General features: G+C 50.6%; 1 protein-coding gene across 2 annotated transcripts in view; it reads right to left on the reverse strand.

The window, feature by feature from the left end:
- Positions 1-19177, reverse strand: part of pthlha (parathyroid hormone-like hormone a) — a 20495-nt gene continuing 1318 nt past the window's right edge. Inside the window, exons 3-4 of one of the 2 annotated variants that reach the window (XM_090201439.1) lie at positions 1067-1645; positions 1-958 (exon numbers count right to left, since the gene is read on the reverse strand). In XM_090201439.1, coding sequence (XP_090057565.1) covers positions 1090-1645 — 556 coding nt within the window. In that variant the 3' untranslated portion in view covers positions 1-958; positions 1067-1089. The remainder of the gene's footprint in view (positions 959-1066; positions 1646-19177) is intronic. The other variant, XM_090201440.1, reaches the window with a different exon arrangement.

A 19177-nucleotide genomic window follows, 5' to 3' on the forward strand; every position in this document is an offset into this window, starting at 1 on the left:
CTCAGGGGAGATACTGTTTAATCCATTCAATATAGGGTAGTCTCTCAGTGCAAGGGCCAAACAACGATATGAAGTTGTTGCTTTGTGTTCAGGTTATGTACAGGCCGAGTGAACTTTGAACTTAGGACAGCATTCAGAAGCATAACAGGAGAAAGACAAGGTGGTTCCCAGTGGACCAACTGACGGAGGGGGGAGTTGAAGCACAATGTACAGAGGTTAGGGGTCAGGGGTTGAGGACAGCTGCGTGGGTCGTCCTGGGTCGTGTTCGTTAGGTATCGAACTGAAGAGAACCATCTGGAACGGGGAGGGGACTAGCTGGACTTTAGTCCAATTAGAAATGCAATTTTTTTGGATTTCCTATTTTGAAACATTTTCCATAGTGTGACTATTGAACTAGATTAGACGTCTGTGGGCCAGTCAGAGCGGACAGACGAGTCATGTGATCACTATAGAACCGTGCAGAGAAGGAGCCTAGATAACACGGAGGAATGACCAACACTGTTTTCTTCATTTCAATCAACCACAAAAAGTCAATTAACAAAATTACTTGTCTATATATATATATATATATATATATATATATTTATATATATATTTATAAATCTAAAAGTGCATTATGGTACAAAAATATAGAAGGTCAGCAGCACCTCGATACATTTACAAAATAAATACACGATTCAAACAAAAATAAATTACAGCAAAATGTGACATGAATAATAATCGGCATAGTCCTAACAAAACAAACCCAGAACAGGAAGGATTTCACAATTATTAAATTATGTCGCTCCGCAGAGCCGAGCGTCTGTAATTTTTATTGTCTTCGTCATTATCACTAGTCTGGTGCGTTTACAATATTTACAGAAAATAAATATTTCCTTATTTTACTTTCCGAACAATCACTATCACAGAACCCTGCAACAGGAGTGTCTGGGTGTTCATCTGAATGTCCTCAGGGTTTCTGAAACACAAGAGAGAAAGACGTCAGTTCACTGTAAAGTAGACATTCACTCAGCAATCTATCACCCAGAACCAACAACAACAACAACACCACTAGGTGTTTGTTTACCTTAGTCAGAGTGTGACAGTGTTCTAGTGCAGCGTCCCCCTCAGGCCGAAGAAGGGCCCTCGCCACTCCAGGTGGTACCCATTCCCAGGCTCCTCCCCTTCCTGCGCCCAGCCCAGTGAGCGCGCCCGCCTCTTCCTCTTCTCCCCCCCGTCCCTCCTCTCCCCCTCCCTCCTCTCCCCCTCCCTCCTCTTCCCATTCCTCCCTTTCTTTTTCTTCCCTTCCTTGGCCCTCCGCGCCCCGTCTTTGTCTTTGTATGTTTGGGACTTGTTGGTCTCCTGCGGCAGGTTGGTTCCCTCCTCCTCCATATGGAAGTTAATGGGAAGGTTTTTGGTGCCCCCTGGAGGTTTGGGGTGGGGGTGCAGGGTACCCCCAGTGGTGCCCAATCCCAGGCTGACCCCTACCCCGGCACCCGGTAGTCCCAGCCCCAGTCCGCTGCTGAACACCGGGCGGGCGGGCAGCTCCCTGATCTCAGCCGTATGGACCTCCTCCAGCAGCTCTTGGAGCCACATGCGACGCTTGAAATCCTGCAGCGTCCGGCCCTTATCGTGCATCAGCTGGGCGTGGGTCACTGAGCGCTTCCTAGGAGAGGAGAGGAGAGGAGAGGAGAGGAGAGGAGAGGAGAGGAGAGGAGAGAGAGAGAGAGAGAGAGAGAGAGAGAGAGCAGGAGGAGAACGGTTAGAATTGGGACATTGAACTTAGATCACCGAAGATTGAGAAACACAGACATTAGACTTTAGTTTTTCCGTTTTGTTTTCCCACACGTGTGCTCTCAGGTTTCCAATAGATGTCTCTGACCATGAGAACGACACTGTAAAGAGGCTACAGATAAACTGTTCCCTGTAAACAGCATGTTAGTAGCCTGGAATTACAACTAAAACCTTCTGTGAAATGTGAAATCACTGTGACTGATACACTAGCCAGAGAAATATCTTCGACGTTGGCATTGGCTCTCATTCAGTCCACAGTGTTCTTGTCATGCTGAATGTCACAGCCTGGCTGTACTAAAGACCCCCACCACAACTAGAAATATCAACTGTAGTTTGACATGATGGTGACGTTGCCTTCATCTCTAAAACAATTTTTTAAATTTTTTTAATAAATCTTAAAAGTTGTCCAGTCCTCTTATTACCTCAAACAACTGACGGGAGTGAAACCTCTCGGCTCTACTCCGGTGTACAGTTGGATAGCAACAGGGACACTCTCCAAACGTCTTGAAACAATTACACATTTCAACACTCTGATCTTTCACAGGCCAAAGTAAAGTATAACTTTGCTGTTATTTCAAAAACGTTTACTCTTTGAGTCAGACCGAGATCCACGGCCCAGATATGGAGTACGGGAGGAATTCAACATGTCCCCACTAGGGGGTCAGTCTAAATTACCATGTCCCCACTAGGGGGTCAGTCTAAATTAACATGTCCCCACTAGGGGGTCCATCTAAATGAACATGTCCCCACTAGGGGGTCAGTCTAAATTAACATGTCCCCATTAGGGGGTCAGTCTACATGAACATGTCCCCACTAGGGGGTCAGTCTAAATTAACATGTCCCCACTAGGGGGTCAGTCTAAATGAACATGTCCCCACTAGGGGGTCAGTCTAAATGAACAACATGTCCCCACTAGGGGGTCAGTCTAAATGAACATGTCCCCACTAGGGGGTCAGTCTAAATGAACAACATGTCCCCACTAGGGGGTCAGTCTAAATGAACATGTCCCCACTAGGGGGTCAGTCTACATGAGACACAATAGTAGTGTGTCTATTGGCTAAAGTCCTGTACACAATTCTACCAACTAATATCCATTTGTTTACTACACATCTCCACCACATCACATCTCTCACAAAGGCTATATGTATTTATACACGTTTCAGGCTTTACTGTGTATCAACAACACAGCCTTGACCAAGACTACAGAACAACACAGCATTGACCAAGACTACAGAACAACACAGCCTTGACCAAGACTACAGAACAACACAGCATTGACCAAGACTACAGAACAACACAGCCTTGACCAAGACTACAGAACAGCACAGCCTAGATCCAGACTACAGAACAACACAGCCTTGACCAAGACTACAGAACAACACAGCCTAGATCCAGACTACAGAACAACACAGCCTTGACCAAGACTACAGAACAACACAGCCTTGACCAAGACTACAGAACAACACAGCCTTGACCAAGACTACAGAACAACACAGCCTTGACCAAGACTACAGAACAACACAGCCTTGACCAAGACTACAGAACAACACAGCCTTGACCAAGACTACAGAACAACACAGCCTTGACCAAGACTACAGAACAACACAGCCTTGATCCAGACTACAGAACAACACAGCCTTGACAAAGACTACAGAACAACACAGCCTTGACCAAGACTACAGAACAACACAGCCTTGACCAAGACTACAGAACAACACAGCCTTGACCAAGACTACAGAACAACACAGCCTTGACCAAGACTACAGAACAACACAGCCTTGACCAAGACTACAGAACAACACAGCCTTGATCCAGACTACAGAACAACACAGCCTAGATCCAGACTACAGAACAACACAGCCTATGTCCAGACTACAGAACAACACAGCCTTGATCCAGACTACAGAACAACACAGCCTTGATCCAGACTACAGAACAACACAGCCTTGATCCAGACTACAGAACAACACAGCCTAGATCCAGACTACTACCAGGTAAGGACTCTTAGTTTGTTTGTGTGCTGGTATCTGCCAACACAACACTCACTGTACAATATCTGTCAACAACTGGCAACAACATCCATGAAGCTAATCAAGACAATATATTTTGTTCCAGACCTCGTGGCAGGTAATATGTGTTTGTTTGTTTGTTTGTTGACAAACACAACAGTTATTGTCCAATATCAGTGAACTATTATCTGTGTATCCATGATGCTGATCTCCTTGGCCTTCAGGATGAGATGATTCATAGCAGAGAGAGGGAGAGAGTGTTTCCACTGGGACGTCAGATTAGCCTGCTTGCTGCCAAACACAAAGAGATTACTTTTCCTTTCTTTAGGAAAATCCCCCCCCCCCCCCCCCTCCCTCGGAGAGAGCAGCATCCAGGAACTAATCCCTACTGTCACAGAGGCACCATGCTGTGTTCAAGAGCATTGGGAAACGGCAGCACGCCAACAACAACAAAATGTATTTTTTGTCCGCTGTTTCCCAAAGTTCTTGAACTTGGGATTTGATTTGAAGTCATTGTCATATATGGCAGAGGACGCTGTTATTAAAGAGAGAGAGAGCAGCTGTTACCCGGTCTGTATCATACTGGGTGAGAGCCCATGTTACCCGGTCTGTATCATACTGGGTGAGAGCCCATGTTACCCGGTCTGCATCATACTGGGTGAGAGCCCATGTTACCCAGTCTGCATCATACTGGGTGAGAGCCCATGTTACCCAGTCTGCATCATACTGGGTGAGAGCCCATGTTACCCAGTCTGCATCATACTGGGTGAGAGCCCATGTTACCCGGTCTGCATCATACTGGGTGAGAGCCCATGTTACCCAGTCTGCATCATACTGGGTGAGAGCCCATGTTACCCAGTCTGCATCATACTGGGTGGGTGTGGGTGGGTGAGGGTGGGAGTGGGTGGGTGAGGGTGGGTGGGTGGGTGGGTGGGTGAGGGAGATGAGGGTGGGTGTGGGTGGGTGGGTGGGTGGGTGTGTGTGAGGGTGTGTGAGTGTGGGTGAGGGTGGGTGGGTGAGGGTGTGTGAGGGTGTGTGAGGGTGGGTGAGGGTGTGTGGGTGAGGGTGTGTGGGTGAGGATGTGTGAGGGTGTGTGAGGGTGGGTGAGGGTGTGTGGGTGAGGATGTGTGAGAGTGGGTGAGAGTGGGTGAGGGTGTGACAGAGAGAAATGCATCCTGACTGCCACCTCCAGTTAAAATCAGTGTTTGACAGGTTTTTAGCAGTACACCAGAGACACACTGGAAACAAACCATTAGAGTATCTATGGTTACCAACACATCAGGAATATCTTTGGTTACCAAGACAGCTGGAGTAACTTGGTTACCAAGACAGCTGGAGTAACTTTGGTTACCAAGACAGCTGGAGTAACTTTGGTTACCAACACAGCTGGAGTAACTTGGTTACCAAGACAGCTGGAGTAACTTGGTTACCAACACAGCTAGAGTAACTTTGGTTACCAAGACAGCTGGAGTAACTTTGGTTACCAAGACAGCTGGAGTAACTTGGTTACCAAGACAGCTGGAGTATCTTTGGTTTACCAACACAGCTGGAGTATATTTGGTTACCAAGACAGCTGGAGTATCTATGGTTTATCAACACAGCTGGAGTAACTTTGGTTACCAAGACAGCTGGAGTAACTTGGTTACCAACACAGCTGGAGTAACTTGGTTACCAACACAGCTAGAGTATCTTTGGTTTACCAACACAGCTGGAGTAACTTTGGTTACCAAGACAGCTGGAGTAACTTTGGTTACCAAGACAGCTGGCGTATCTTTGGTTACCAAGACAGCTGGAGTAACTTTGGTTTACCAAGAGAGTGACCATAGGGGTAGTGCACTACTTTAGACCAGTTCCCATATGGTAGTGCACTACTTTAGACCAGGGTCCATAGGGGTAGTGCACTACTTTAGACCAGGACCCATAGGGGTAGTGCACTACTTTAGACCAGGACCCATAGGGGTAGTGCACTACTTTAGACCAGGGTCCAAAGGGGTAGTGCACTACTTTAGACCAGGGTCCAAAGGGGTAGTGCACTACTTTAGACCAGGGTCCAGAGGGGTAGTGCACTACTTTAGACCAGGGTCCATAGGGGTAGTGCACTACTTTAGACCAGGACCCATAGGGTAGGGCACTACTTTAGACCAGGGCCCATAGTGTAGTGCACTACTTTAGACCAGGGTCCATAGGGGTAGTGCACTACTTTAGACCAGGGTCCATATGGTAGTGCACTACTTTAGACCAGGGTCCATAGGGGTAGTGCTCTCCTTTAAACCAGTTCCATTAGGGGTAGTGCACTATAGAGTTAATAGGGTGCCATTACATACCCACCTCAGCCCTGATCTAACCCTAACCCACCTCAGCCCTGATCTAACCCACCTCAGCCCTGATCTAACCTTAACCCACCTCAGCCCTGATCTAACCCACCTCAGCCCTGATCTAACCCACCTCAGCCCTGATCTAACCTTAACCCACCTCAGCCCTGATCTAACCCACCTCAGCCCTGATCTAACCCTAACCCACCTCAGCCAGGTCAGGTATGTCCAAGCTATACCCTGACCTCTAGGGTCAGTTAGTGTCAGGTATGTCCAAGCTAACCACTAGGGCCAGTTAGTGTCAGGTATGTCCAAGCTATACCCTGACCACTAGGGCCAGTTAGTGTCAGGTATGTCTAAGCTATACCCTGACCACTAGGACCAGTTAGTGTCAGGTATGTCCAAGCTGACCACTAGGGCCAGTTAGTGTCAGGTATGTCCAAGCTGACCACTAGGGCCAGTTAGTGTCAGGTATGTCCAAGCTGACCACTAGGGCCAGTTAGTGTCAGGTATGTCCAAGCTGACCACTAGGGCCAGTTAGTGTCAGGTATGTCCAAGCTGACCACTAGGGCCAGTTAGTGTCAGGTATGTCCAAGCTATACCCTGACCACTAGGACCAGTTAGTGTCAGGTATGTCCAAGCTGACCACTAGGGCCAGTTAGTGTCAGGTATGTCCAAGCTGACCACTAGGGCCAGTTAGTGTCAGGTATGTCCAAGCTGACCACTAGGGCCAGTTAGTGTCAGGTATGTCCAAGCTGACCACTAGGGCCAGTTAGTGTCAGGTATGTCCAAGCTGACCACTAGGGCCAGTTAGTGTCAGGTATGTCCAAGCTGACCACTAGGGCCAGTTAGTGTCAGGTATGTCCAAGCTGACCGCTAGGGCCAGTTAGTGTCAGGTATGTCCAAGCTGACCACTAGGGCCAGTTAGTGTCAGGTATGTCCAAGCTATACCCTGACCACTAGGGCCAGTTAGTGTCAGGTATGTCCAAGCTATACCCTGACCACTAGGGCCAGTTAGTGTCAGGTATGTCCAAGCTATACCCTGACCACTAGGACCAGTTAGTGTCAGGTATGTCCAAGCTGACCACTAGGGCCAGTTAGTGTCAGGTATGTCCAAGCTGACCACTAGGGCCAGTTAGTGTCAGGTATGTCCAAGCTATACCCTGACCACTAGGACCAGTTAGTGTCAGGTATGTCCAAGCTGACCACTAGGGCCAGTTAGTGTCAGGTATGTCCAAGCTGACCACTAGGGCAAGTTAGTGTCAGGTATGTCCAAGCTGACCACTAGGGCCAGTTAGTGTCAGGTATGTCCAAGCTATACCCTGACCACTAGGGCCAGTTAGTGTCAGGTATGTCCAAGCTATACCCTGACCACTAGGACCAGTTAGTGTCAGGTATGTCCAAGCTGACCACTAGGGCCAGTTAGTGTCAGGTATGTCCAAGCTGACCACTAGGGCCAGTTAGTGTCAGGTATGTCCAAGCTGACCACTAGGGCCAGTTAGTGTCAGGTATGTCCAAGCTATACCCTGACCACTAGGGCCAGTTAGTGTCAGGTATGTCCAAGCTATACCCTGACCACTAGGACCAGTTAGTGTCAGGTATGTCCAAGCTGACCACTAGGGCCAGTTAGTGTCAGGTATGTCCAAGCTATACCCTGACCACTAGAGCCAGTTAGTGTCAGGTATGTCCAAGCTGACCACTAGGGCCAGTTAGTGTCAGGTATGTCCAAGCTATACCCTGACCACTAGGGCCAGTTCCTTTTACATAACAGTAAAACCATTGAATAGTATCCATCATCACACTAAAACTGAAAACATCATGAAAAGTAATATTCTCAATTATTTTCCTTAGAAAAGATTAACATTAGATCAAGGAAAGAACTGGTCACATCATTTATTAATTTCTCCAAGTTCTTCCAAAGCCACGGAGCAGATATTTACTTGTCCCAGTGCAATAATATCCTGGTAAGAGACTACCTCCCGTACAGAGAGATGTTTGAAAGGAGCTGTGTTTATATACATACAGACCATTTCCTGTGATTCTCAGGGAGAGTGAGGCAGGGAACTGAACAGGCTTGGTCTTTGAAAAACGATCTCCCTGTTGATTTTTTTTTTTTTAACCTTTAATAAAGCCCAACATCAAACACTGCCCAAGGCACAACTAGAAGAGAGGAAGGAGGGGAAGAGAGGAAGGAGGGGAAGAGAGGAAAGCATTAAGAAAAAAAAGGGGTTGGATACATCCTGATGTGGCACGATTCCAACAGAACAGACCTTTTCTTGGCCTACCTGATGATAATTGTTTCTCTGTGCGGGGTAAAGGGGGGAAAAAGGGGAGGCAGAGGGAACGAGAGAACGAAATAGTACACTGTGTTTACTCCTACCCACTAGGCATGTCATTTCTCTGCTCTGTCTGATTGAAGCTCTATCCAAACCTTGGCAGACCGTTTGCTAAAGCTTTAATTTGGCTCCTGATGCTTGGTGGCCCAGGTCCAACACTATCGTTAGGGTGAGTCCTGACTCCTGATGCTTGGTGGCCCAGGTCCAACACTATCGTTAGGGTGAGTCCTGACTCCTAAAGCTTGGTGGCCCAGGCCCAACACTATCGTTAGGGTGAGTCCTGACTCCTGATGCTTGGTGGCCCAGGCCCAACACTATCGTTAGGGTGAGTTCTGACTCCTAAAGCTTGGTGACCCAGGTCCAACACTATCGTTAGCGTGAGTCCTGACTCCTAAAGCTTGGTGGCCCAGGTCCAACACTATCGTTAGGGTGAGTCCTGACTCCTAAAGCTTGGTGGCCCAGGTCCAACACTATCGTTAGGCTGAGTCCTGACTCCTGAGACTTGGTGGCCCAGGCCCAACACTATCGTTAGGGTGAGTTCTGACTCCTAAAGCTTGGTGGCCCAGGTCCAACACTATCGTTAGGGTGAGTCCTGACTCCTAAAGCTTGGTGGCCCAGGCCCAAAACTATCGTTAGGCTGAGTCCTGACTCCTGAGACTTGGTGGCTGGGTTCCAATACATTTGATTGACTCAGTGTTTGTCCTATTTTGAAGCTGTCAACACTGTGTTTGATGTTAGCTGAGATCATACGTGGTCTGGAGGGGTTAGATAGTGTGGTGGGATACAGTAACTCCATTGTTGAGGACTCAACTCTCCTTCTGGTAAAGTACATCACACAATGATAACTTAATAAAATGATAATTTTCTGGGACAGCACAGGGTTATGCTTGAGAAACAGACCAAACAAAAGGCTTTCACCTTTTGTATTGTTACAAACAAATGTGATTTTATCATGTTTAAAAAAAAATCGCAATCTTTCATTTAATTGGATGCTCCCTCACAATCCAACTCAGTTCAGATCACTGCTGACTCTTTCGTCCAGACTGTAACTACCAAACCCCACAGCTCTGTCTCCTAACAGTAAGGACCTACCAGACCCCACAGCTCTGTCTCCTAACAGTAAGGACCTACCAGACCCCACAGCTCTGTCTCCTAACAGTAAGGACCTACCAGACCCCACAGCTCTGTCTCCTAACAGTAAGGACCTACCAGACCCCACAGCTCTGTCTCCTAACAGTAAGGACCTACCAGACCCCACAGCTCTGTCTCCTAACAGTAAGGACCTACCAGACCCCACAGCTCTGTCTCCTAACAGTAAGGACCTACCAGACCCCACAGCTCTGTCTCCTAACAGTAAGGACCTACCAGACCCCACAGCTCTGTCTCCTAACAGTAAGGACCTACCAGACCCCACAGCTCTGTCTCCTAACAGTAAGGACCTACCAGACCCCACAGCTCTATCTCCTAACAGTAAGGACCTACCAGACCCCACAGCTCTGTCTCCTAACAGTAAGGACCTACCAGACCCCACAGCTCTGTCTCCTAACAGTAAGGACCTACCAGACCCCACAGCTCTGTCTCCTAACAGTAAGGACCTACCAGACCCCACAGCTCTGTCTCCTAACAGTAAGGACCTACCAGACCCCACAGCTCTGTCTCCTAACAGTAAGGACCTACCAGACCCCACAGCTCTGTCTCCTAACAGTAAGGACCTACCAGACCCCACAGCTCTGTCTCCTAACAGTAAGGACCTACCAGACCCTACAGCTATGTCTCCTAACAGTAAGGACCTACCAGACCCCACAGCTCTGTCTCCTAACAGTAAGGACCTACCAGACCCCACAGCTATGTCTCCTAACAGTAAGGACCTACCAGACCCCACAGCTCTGTCTCCTAACAGTAAGGACCTACCAGACCCCACAGCTCTGTCTCCTAACAGTAAGGACCTACCAGACCCCACAGCTCTATCTCCTAACAGTAAGGACCTACCAGACCCCACAGCTCTGTCTCCTAACAGTAAGGACCTACCAGACCCCACAGCTCTGTCTCCTAACAGTAAGGACCTACCAGACCCCACAGCTCTGTCTGCTAACAGTAAGGACCTACCAGACCCCACAGCTCTGTCTCCTAACAGTAAGGACCTACCAGACCCCACAGCTCTATCTCCTAACAGTAAGGACCTACCAGACCCCACAGCTCTGTCTCCTAACAGTAAGGACCTACCAGACCCCACAGCTCTATCTCCTAACAGTAAGGACCTACCAGACCCCACAGCTCTGTCTCCTAACAGTAAGGACCTACCAGACCCCACAGCTCTGTCTCCTAACAGTAAGGACCTACCAGACCCCACAGCTCTGTCTCCTAACAGTAAGGACCTACCAGACCCCACAGCTCTGTCTCCTAACAGTAAGGACCTACCAGACCCCACAGCTCTGTCTGCTAACAGTAAGGACCTACCAGACCCCACAGCTCTGTCTCCTAACAGTAAGGACCTACCAGACCCCACAGCTCTGTCTCCTAACAGTAAGGACCTACCAGACCCCACAGCTCTATCTCCTAACAGTAAGGACCTACCAGACCCCACAGCTCTGTCTCCTAACAGTAAGGACCTACCAGACCCCACAGCTCTGTCTCCTAACAGTAAGGACCTACCAGACCCCACAGCTCTGTCTCCTAACAGTAAGGACCTACCAGACCCCACAGCTCTGTCTTCTAACAGTAAGGACCTACCAGACCCCACAGCTCTGTCTCCTAACAGTAAGGACCTACCAGACCCCACAGCTCTGTCTCCTAACAGTAAGGACCTACCAGACCCCACAGCTCTGTCTCCTAACAGTAAGGACCTACCAGACCCCACAGCTCTGTCTCCTAACAGTAAGGACCTACCAGACCCCACAGCTCTGTCTCCTAACAGTAAGGACCTACCAGACCCCACAGCTCTGTCTCCTAACAGTAAGGACCTACCAGACCCCACAGCTCTGTCTCCTAACAGTAAGGACCTACCAGACCCCACAGCTCTGTCTCCTAACAGTAAGGACCTACCAGACCCCACAGCTCTGTCTCCTAACAGTAAGGACCTACCAGACCCCACAGCTCTGTCTCCTAACAGTAAGGACCTACCAGACCCCACAGCTCTGTCTCCTAACAGTAAGGACCTACCAGACCCCACAGCTCTATCTCCTAACAGTAAGGACCTACCAGACCCCACAGCTCTGTCTCCTAACAGTAAGGACCTACCAGACCCCACAGCTCTGTCTCCTAACAGTAAGGACCTACCAGACCCCACAGCTCTGTCTCCTAACAGTAAGGACCTACCAGACCCCACAGCTCTGTCTCCTAACAGTAAGGACCTACCAGACCCCACAGCTCTGTCTCCTAACAGTAAGGACCTACCAGACCCCACAGCTCTGTCTCCTAACAGTAAGGACCTACCAGACCCCACAGCTCTGTCTCCTAACAGTAAGGACCTACCAGACCCCACAGCTCTGTCTCCTAACAGTAAGGACCTACCAGACCCCACAGCTCTGTCTCCTAACAGTAAGGACCTACCAGACCCCACAGCTCTATCTCCTAACAGTAAGGACCTACCAGACCCCACAGCTCTGTCTCCTAACAGTAAGGACCTACCAGACCCCACAGCTCTGTCTCCTAACAGTAAGGACCTACCAGACCCCACAGCTCTGTCTCCTAACAGTAAGGACCTACCAGACCCCACAGTTCTGTCTCCTAACAGTAAGGACCTACCAGACCCCACAGCTCTATCTCCTAACAGTAAGGACCTACCAGACCCCACAGCTCTGTCTCCTAACAGTAAGGACCTACCAGACCCCACAGCTCTGTCTCCTAACAGTAAGGACCTACCAGACCCCACAGCTCTGTCTCCTAACAGTAAGGACCTACCAGACCCCACAGCTCTGTCTCCTAACAGTAAGGACCTACCAGACCCCACAGCTCTGTCTCCTAACAGTAAGGACCTACCAGACCCCACAGCTCTGTCTTCTAACAGTAAGGACCTACCAGACCCCACAGCTCTGTCTCCTAACAGTAAGGACCTACCAGACCCCACAGCTCTGTCTCCTAACAGTAAGGACCTACCAGACCCCACAGCTCTGTCTCCTAACAGTAAGGACCTACCAGACCCCACAGCTCTATCTCCTAACAGTAAGGACCTACCAGACCCCACAGCTCTGTCTCCTAACAGTAAGGACCTACCAGACCCCACAGCTCTGTCTCCTAACAGTAAGGACCTACCAGACCCCACAGCTCTGTCTCCTAACAGTAAGGACCTACCAGACCCCACAGCTCTGTCTCCTAACAGTAAGGACCTACCAGACCCCACAGCTCTATCTCCTAACAGTAAGGACCTACCAGACCCCACAGCTCTGTCTCCTAACAGTAAGGACCTACCAGACCCCACAGCTCTGTCTGCTAACAGTAAGGACCTACCAGACCCCACAGCTCTGTCTCCTAACAGTAAGGACCTACCAGACCCCACAGCTCTGTCTCCTAACAGTAAGGACCTACCAGACCCCACAGCTCTGTCTCCTAACAGTAAGGACCTACCAGACCCCACAGCTCTATCTCCTAACAGTAAGGACCTACCAGACCCCACAGCTCTGTCTCCTAACAGTAAGGACCTACCAGACCCCACAGCTCTATCTCCTAACAGTAAGGACCTACCAGACCCCACAGCTCTGTCTCCTAACAGTAAGGACCTACCAGACCCCACAGCTCTGTCTCCTAACAGTAAGGACCTACCAGACCCCACAGCTCTGTCTCCTAACAGTAAGGACCTACCAGACCCCACAGCTCTGTCTCCTAACAGTAAGGACCTACCAGACCCCACAGCTCTGTCTCCTAACAGTAAGGACCTACCAGACTCTACAGACGAGGGGCCCCATGAACCCTCCTGAGTCCTACTCTACAGACTCTTCAGGATTAACCCCCTCCTGGGTCCTACTCTACAGACTCATCAGGACTAACCCCCTCCTGGGTCCTACTCTACAGACTCATCAGGACTAACCCCCTCCTGGGTCCTACTCTACAGACTCTTCAGGACTAACCCCCTCCTGGGTCCTACTCTACAGACTCTTCAGGACTAACCCCCTCCTGGGTCCTACTCTACAGACTCATCAGGACTAACCCCCTCCTGGGTCCTACTCTACAGACTCTTCAGGACTAACCCCCTCCTGGGTCCTACTCTACAGACTCATCAGGACTAACCCCCTCCTGGGTCCTACTCTACAGACTCTTCAGGACTAACCCCCTCCTGAGTCCTACTCTACAGACTCAACAGGACTAACCCCCTCCTGGGTCCTACTCTACAGACTCATCAGGACTAACCCCCTCCTGAGTCCTACTCTACAGACGAGGGGCCCCATGAACCCTCCTGGGTCCTACTCTACAGACTCATCAGGACTAACCCCCTCCTGGGTCCTACTCTACAGACGAGGGGCCCCATGAACCCTCCTGGGTCTTACTCTACAGACGAGGGGCCCCATGAACCCTCCTGAGTCCTACTCTACAGACTCATCAGGACTAACCCCCTCCTGAGTCCTACTCTACAGACTCATCAGGACTAACCCCCTCCTGAGTCCTACTCTACAGACGCGGGGCCCCATGAACCCTCCTGGGTCCTACTCTACAGACTCATCAGGACTAACCCCCTCCTGGGTCCTACTCTACAGACTCATCAGGACTAACCCCCTCCTGGGTCCTACTCTACAGACGAGGGGCCCCATGAACCCTCCTGAGTCCTACTCTACAGACTCATCAGGACTAACCCCCTCCTGGGTCCTACTCTACAGACTCTTCAGGACTAACCCCCTCCTGGGTCCTACTCTACAGACTCATCAGGACTAACCCCCTCCTGGGTCCTACTCTACAGACTCTTCAGGACTAACCCCTTCCTGAGTCCTACTCTACAGACTCATCAGGACTAACCCCCTCCTGAGTCCTACTCTACAGACTCATCAGGACTATCCCCCTCCTGGGTCCTACTCTACAGACTCATCAGGACTAACCCCCTCCTGGGTCCTACTCTACAGACTCATCAGGACTAACCCCCTCCTGGGTCCTACTCTACAGACTCATCAGGACTAACCCCCTCCTGGGTCCTACTCTACAGACTCATCAGGACTAACCCCCTCCTGGGTCCTACTCTACAGACTCATCAGGACTAACCCCCTCCTGGGTCCTACTCTACAGACTCATCAGGACTAACCCCCTCCTGAGTCCTACTCTACAGACGAGGGGCCCCATGAACCCTCCTGGGTCCTACTCTACAGACTCTTCAGGACTAACCCCCTCCTGAGTCCTACTCTACAGACGAGGGGCCCCATGAACCCTCCTGGGTCCTACTCTACAGACTCTTCAGGACTAACCCCCTCCTGGGTCCTACTCTACAGACGAGGGGCCCCATGAACCCTCCTGGGTCCTACTCTACAGACTCATCAGGACTAACCCCCTCCTGGGTCCTACTCTACAGACTCATCAGGACTAACCCCCTCCTGAGTCCTACTCTACAGACGAGGGGCCCCATGAACCCTCCTGGGTCCTACTCTACAGACTCTTCAGGACTAACCCCCTCCTGGGTCCTACTCTACAGACGAGGGGCCCCATGAACCCTCCTGGGTCCTACTCTACAGACTCATCAGGACTAACCCCCTCCTGGGTCCTACTCTACAGACTCATCAGGACTAACCCCCTCCTGGGTCCTACTCTACAGACTCATCAGGACTAACCCCCTCCTGGGTCCTACTCTACAGACGAGGGGCCCCATGAACCCGCTACTCTCTCTCTCACCGTCTGTTAGTCGCCAGGTTCAAAGCTCCTCCTGGGACGGCCCAGCAGCACCTGGTTCTAATCTCCTTTCAGACGCCCTTTTTTCCCAGGAACCAGGAACAAACCTGTCAACACTGCAGCCAAATCATTGTCAGATGTTACTGCTCACACCCCTCCCTCTGAGCAGGGATGCTACCCTGATCCACTTAGATAGACACTGGTTCCATCCTGGCACCCTAGTCCCTAAAAAGTGCAGTGGGCCCTGGTCAAAAGTAGTGTACTATATAGGGGGTATTCGGGTGTCATTCCAGACCAGCCATAGACTCTCTCCACATAGAGAACCTACATAGAGAACCTACATAGAGATCCTACATAGAGATCCTACATAGAGATCCTACATAGAGAACCTACAGCGCCATAATATCAAGTCTCACAGATGTGTCAATGTTATGAGGCTTCACCTTTACCAGCTCTTACCCACATCCTCTCCTCTCCTCTCCTCTCCTCTCCTCTCCTCTCCTCTCCTCTCCTCTCCTCTCCTCTCCTCTCCTCTCCTCGCTCTCTGGCTGTCTATGGCTTCATTAAACCTTCCTCAGTCAGAGACCAGAGAGAGGGAGGACAGGACACGCAGAGAACCACTGCAGCCTGTGTCAGAAATGATCTGTCTCAGAGATATTATCTGTGTCAGAGATATTATCTGTCTCAGAGATAGTATCTGTGTCAGAGATAGTATCTGTCTCAGAGATAGTATCTGTCTCAGAGATAGTATCTGTCTCAGAGATAGTATCTGTCTCAGAGATAGTATCTGTGTCAGAGATAGTATCTGTGTCAGAGATAGTATCTGTCTCAGAGATAGTATCTGTCTCAGAGAAATTATCTGTGTCAGAGAAAGTATCTGTGTCAGAGATATTATCTGTCTCAGAGATGGTATCTGTGTCAGAGATATTATCTCTCGCAAGATGGTATCTGTGTCAGAGATATTATCTGTCTCAGAGATGGTATCTGTGTCAGAGATATTATCTCTCAGAGATATTATCTTTCCAAGGGGAAAAGCTCTCAGAGCATGTTTTTCATTCTGGCTCTCATGGGTTTCAAGGAGCATGTCCAAAATGGCCCCCTATTCCCTTTCTAGCTGCCCTATGGGCCCTGGTCAGAAGTAGTACACTGCATAGGGGATAGGTTGCTGTTTGAGCCTCACTACACAGGGCTGTCGGGACTTGAAAGAGGGTTTACTCTGTTAGGCATAATACAGTCCCACCAAGAGCGCTGGGTTTAGTTTGGTCGGCCGCCTGGCCGTGCATCAGCACTATTCAACCCTCTTTATCCTGACAGACACCAGGCAGCCAGCGGGGGCCCAGAGATACCTGAACAACTACAACAGACCGTGAGGTGGGGGGGGGGGGGGCAGCCCAGAGATACCTGAACAACTACAACAGACCGTGAGGTAGGGAGGGAGCAGCTAGCAGGGGGCCCAGCCCAGAGATACCTGGACAACTACAACAGACCGTGAGGTGGGGAGGGGGGGCCCAGAGATACCTGAACAACTACAACAGACCGTGAGGTGGGGAGGGGGGGCCCAGAGATACCTGAACAACTACAACAGACCGTGAGGTACGGAGGGAGCAGCTAGCAGGGGGCCCAGAGATACCTGAACAACTACAACAGACCGTGAGGTAGGGAGGGAGCAGCTAGCAGGGGGCCCAGCCCAGAGATACCTGAACAACTACAACAGACCGTGAGGTAGGGAGGGAGCAGCTAGCAGGGGGCCCAGCCCAGAGATACCTGGACAACTACAACAGACCGTGAGGTAGGGAGGGAGCAGCTAGCAGGGGGCCCAGCCCAGAGATACCTGAACAACTACAACAGACCGTGAGGTAGGGAGGGAGCAGCTAGCAGGGGGCCCAGCCCAGAGATACCTGGACAACTACAACAGACCGTGAGGTGGGGAGGGGGGGCCCAGAGATACCTGAACAACTACAACAGACCGTGAGGTGGGGAGGGGGGGCCCAGAGATACCTGAACAACTACAACAGACCGTGAGGTAGGGAGGGAGCAGCTAGCAGGGGGCCCAGCCCAGAGATACCTGGACAACTACAACAGACCGTGAGGTAGGGAGGGAGCAGCTAGCAGGGGGCCCAGCCCAGAGATACCTGAACAACTACAACAGACCGTGAGGTAGGGAGGGAGCAGCTAGCAGGGGGCCCAGCCCAGAGATACCTGGACAACTACAACAGACCGTGAGGTAGGGAGGGAGCAGCTAGCAGGGGGCCCAGCCCAGAGATACCTGAACAACTACAACAGACCGTGAGGTAGGGAGGGAGCAGCTAGCAGGGGGCCCAGCCCAGAGATACCTGGACAACTACAACAGACCGTGAGGTAGGGAGGGAGCAGCTAGCAGGGGGCCCAGCCCAGAGATACCTGAACAACTACAACAGACCGTGAGGTAGGGAGGGAGCAGCTAGCAGGGGGCCCAGCCCAGAGATACCTGAACAACTACAACAGACCGTGAGGTGGGGAGGGGGGGCCCAGAGATACCTGAACAACTACAACAGACCGTGAGGTAGGGAGGGAGCAGCTAGCAGGGGGCCCAGCCCAGAGATACCTGAACAACTACAACAGACCGTGAGGTAGGGAGGGAGCAGCTAGCAGGGGGCCCAGCCCAGAGATACCTGAACAACTACAACAGACCGTGAGGTAGGGAGGGAGCAGCTAGCAGGGGTCCCAGCCCAGAGATACCTGAACAACTACAACAGACCGTGAGGTAAGGAGAGAGCAGCTAGCGGGGGCAACTACAACAGACCGTGAGGTAGGGAGAGAGCAGCTAGCGGGGGCAACTACAACAGACCGTGAGGTAGGGAGGGATAGGTGTGAAGAGACACCAAACTAACTAACAAGCAAACAAGGACATTTCTGTTTTTAGCCGGTGGTCCAAAACCCCCTGCATGGCTAGGAGAGGAGGGGAGGAGGGAAGAGGCGAGGAGGGGGGACCCCCGGGGGGGAGACCGCCTAAGACGGCCCAAAGCGGCCCTAAACGAGTGCTTGGGAACTGGCGGGAGGGAAGGAGGGAAAGGAGGGTGGTTGTGGGGATTTGACTCGCTTTATCACAGAGGGCTTTTTACCTCTCTCTCTCTCTCTTCCCCCCTCTCTCTCCCTCTCTCTCTTCCCCCCTCTCTCTCCCTCTCTCTCTCTCTCCCTCTCTCTCTTCCCCCCTCTCTCTCCCTCTCTCTCTTTCCCCCCTCTCTCCCTCTACCCTCCCTCTCTCCCTCTTCCCCCCCTCTCTCGCTCTCTCTCTCTCTCTCTCTCTCCCTCCCCCCTCTCTCGCTCTCTCTCTCTCTCTCTCTCTCTCTCCCTCCCCCCTCTCTCCCTCTTCCCCCCCTCTCTCTCACTCTCTTTCCTCTCTCTCTCCCCCCCTCTCTCTACCGCTCTCTCTCTCCACCTCTCTCTCTACCGCTCTCTCCCTCCCTCTCTCTCTACCCCTCTCTCTACCCCTCTCCCCCCCTCTCTCTCTCCCCCTCTCTCTCTACCCCTCTCCCTCTACCCCTCTCTCTCCCTAAGTACACACACAGGTGGGTGAACTCTATCTAAACAGCTGGCGGCACGGTCCACAAATGAGCACATGTTCCAGCCTGTTAGAGGCACCACTGCCTCGCCCCCCCACCATGAGACACGACTTTAATACGGAATAAAACGAATACCAATAAAAAATACATTACATAATATGAATAATAATTCAAATAATATTACAAATTAATAAAACAAATATTAATAAAAAATACATTAAATAATATTAATAATCATTAAAATAATATTACAAATTAATAAAAAATACATTTTTTAAATAAAGTTTGATCAGTAACAACAACAAGAAACTGATTTTTTTTAAATATAGTTTGATTATTAGTAATTACAATATGGGGAAACTAATTTATTTGCCTCATATTCCCGTTCTCTGCCTCTTTTAATA

Source organism: Oncorhynchus mykiss, chromosome 15 (assembly GCF_057628025.1).
Source record: "Oncorhynchus mykiss isolate SJ-2025 chromosome 15, ASM5762802v1, whole genome shotgun sequence".
Taxonomy (NCBI): domain Eukaryota; kingdom Metazoa; phylum Chordata; class Actinopteri; order Salmoniformes; family Salmonidae; genus Oncorhynchus; species Oncorhynchus mykiss.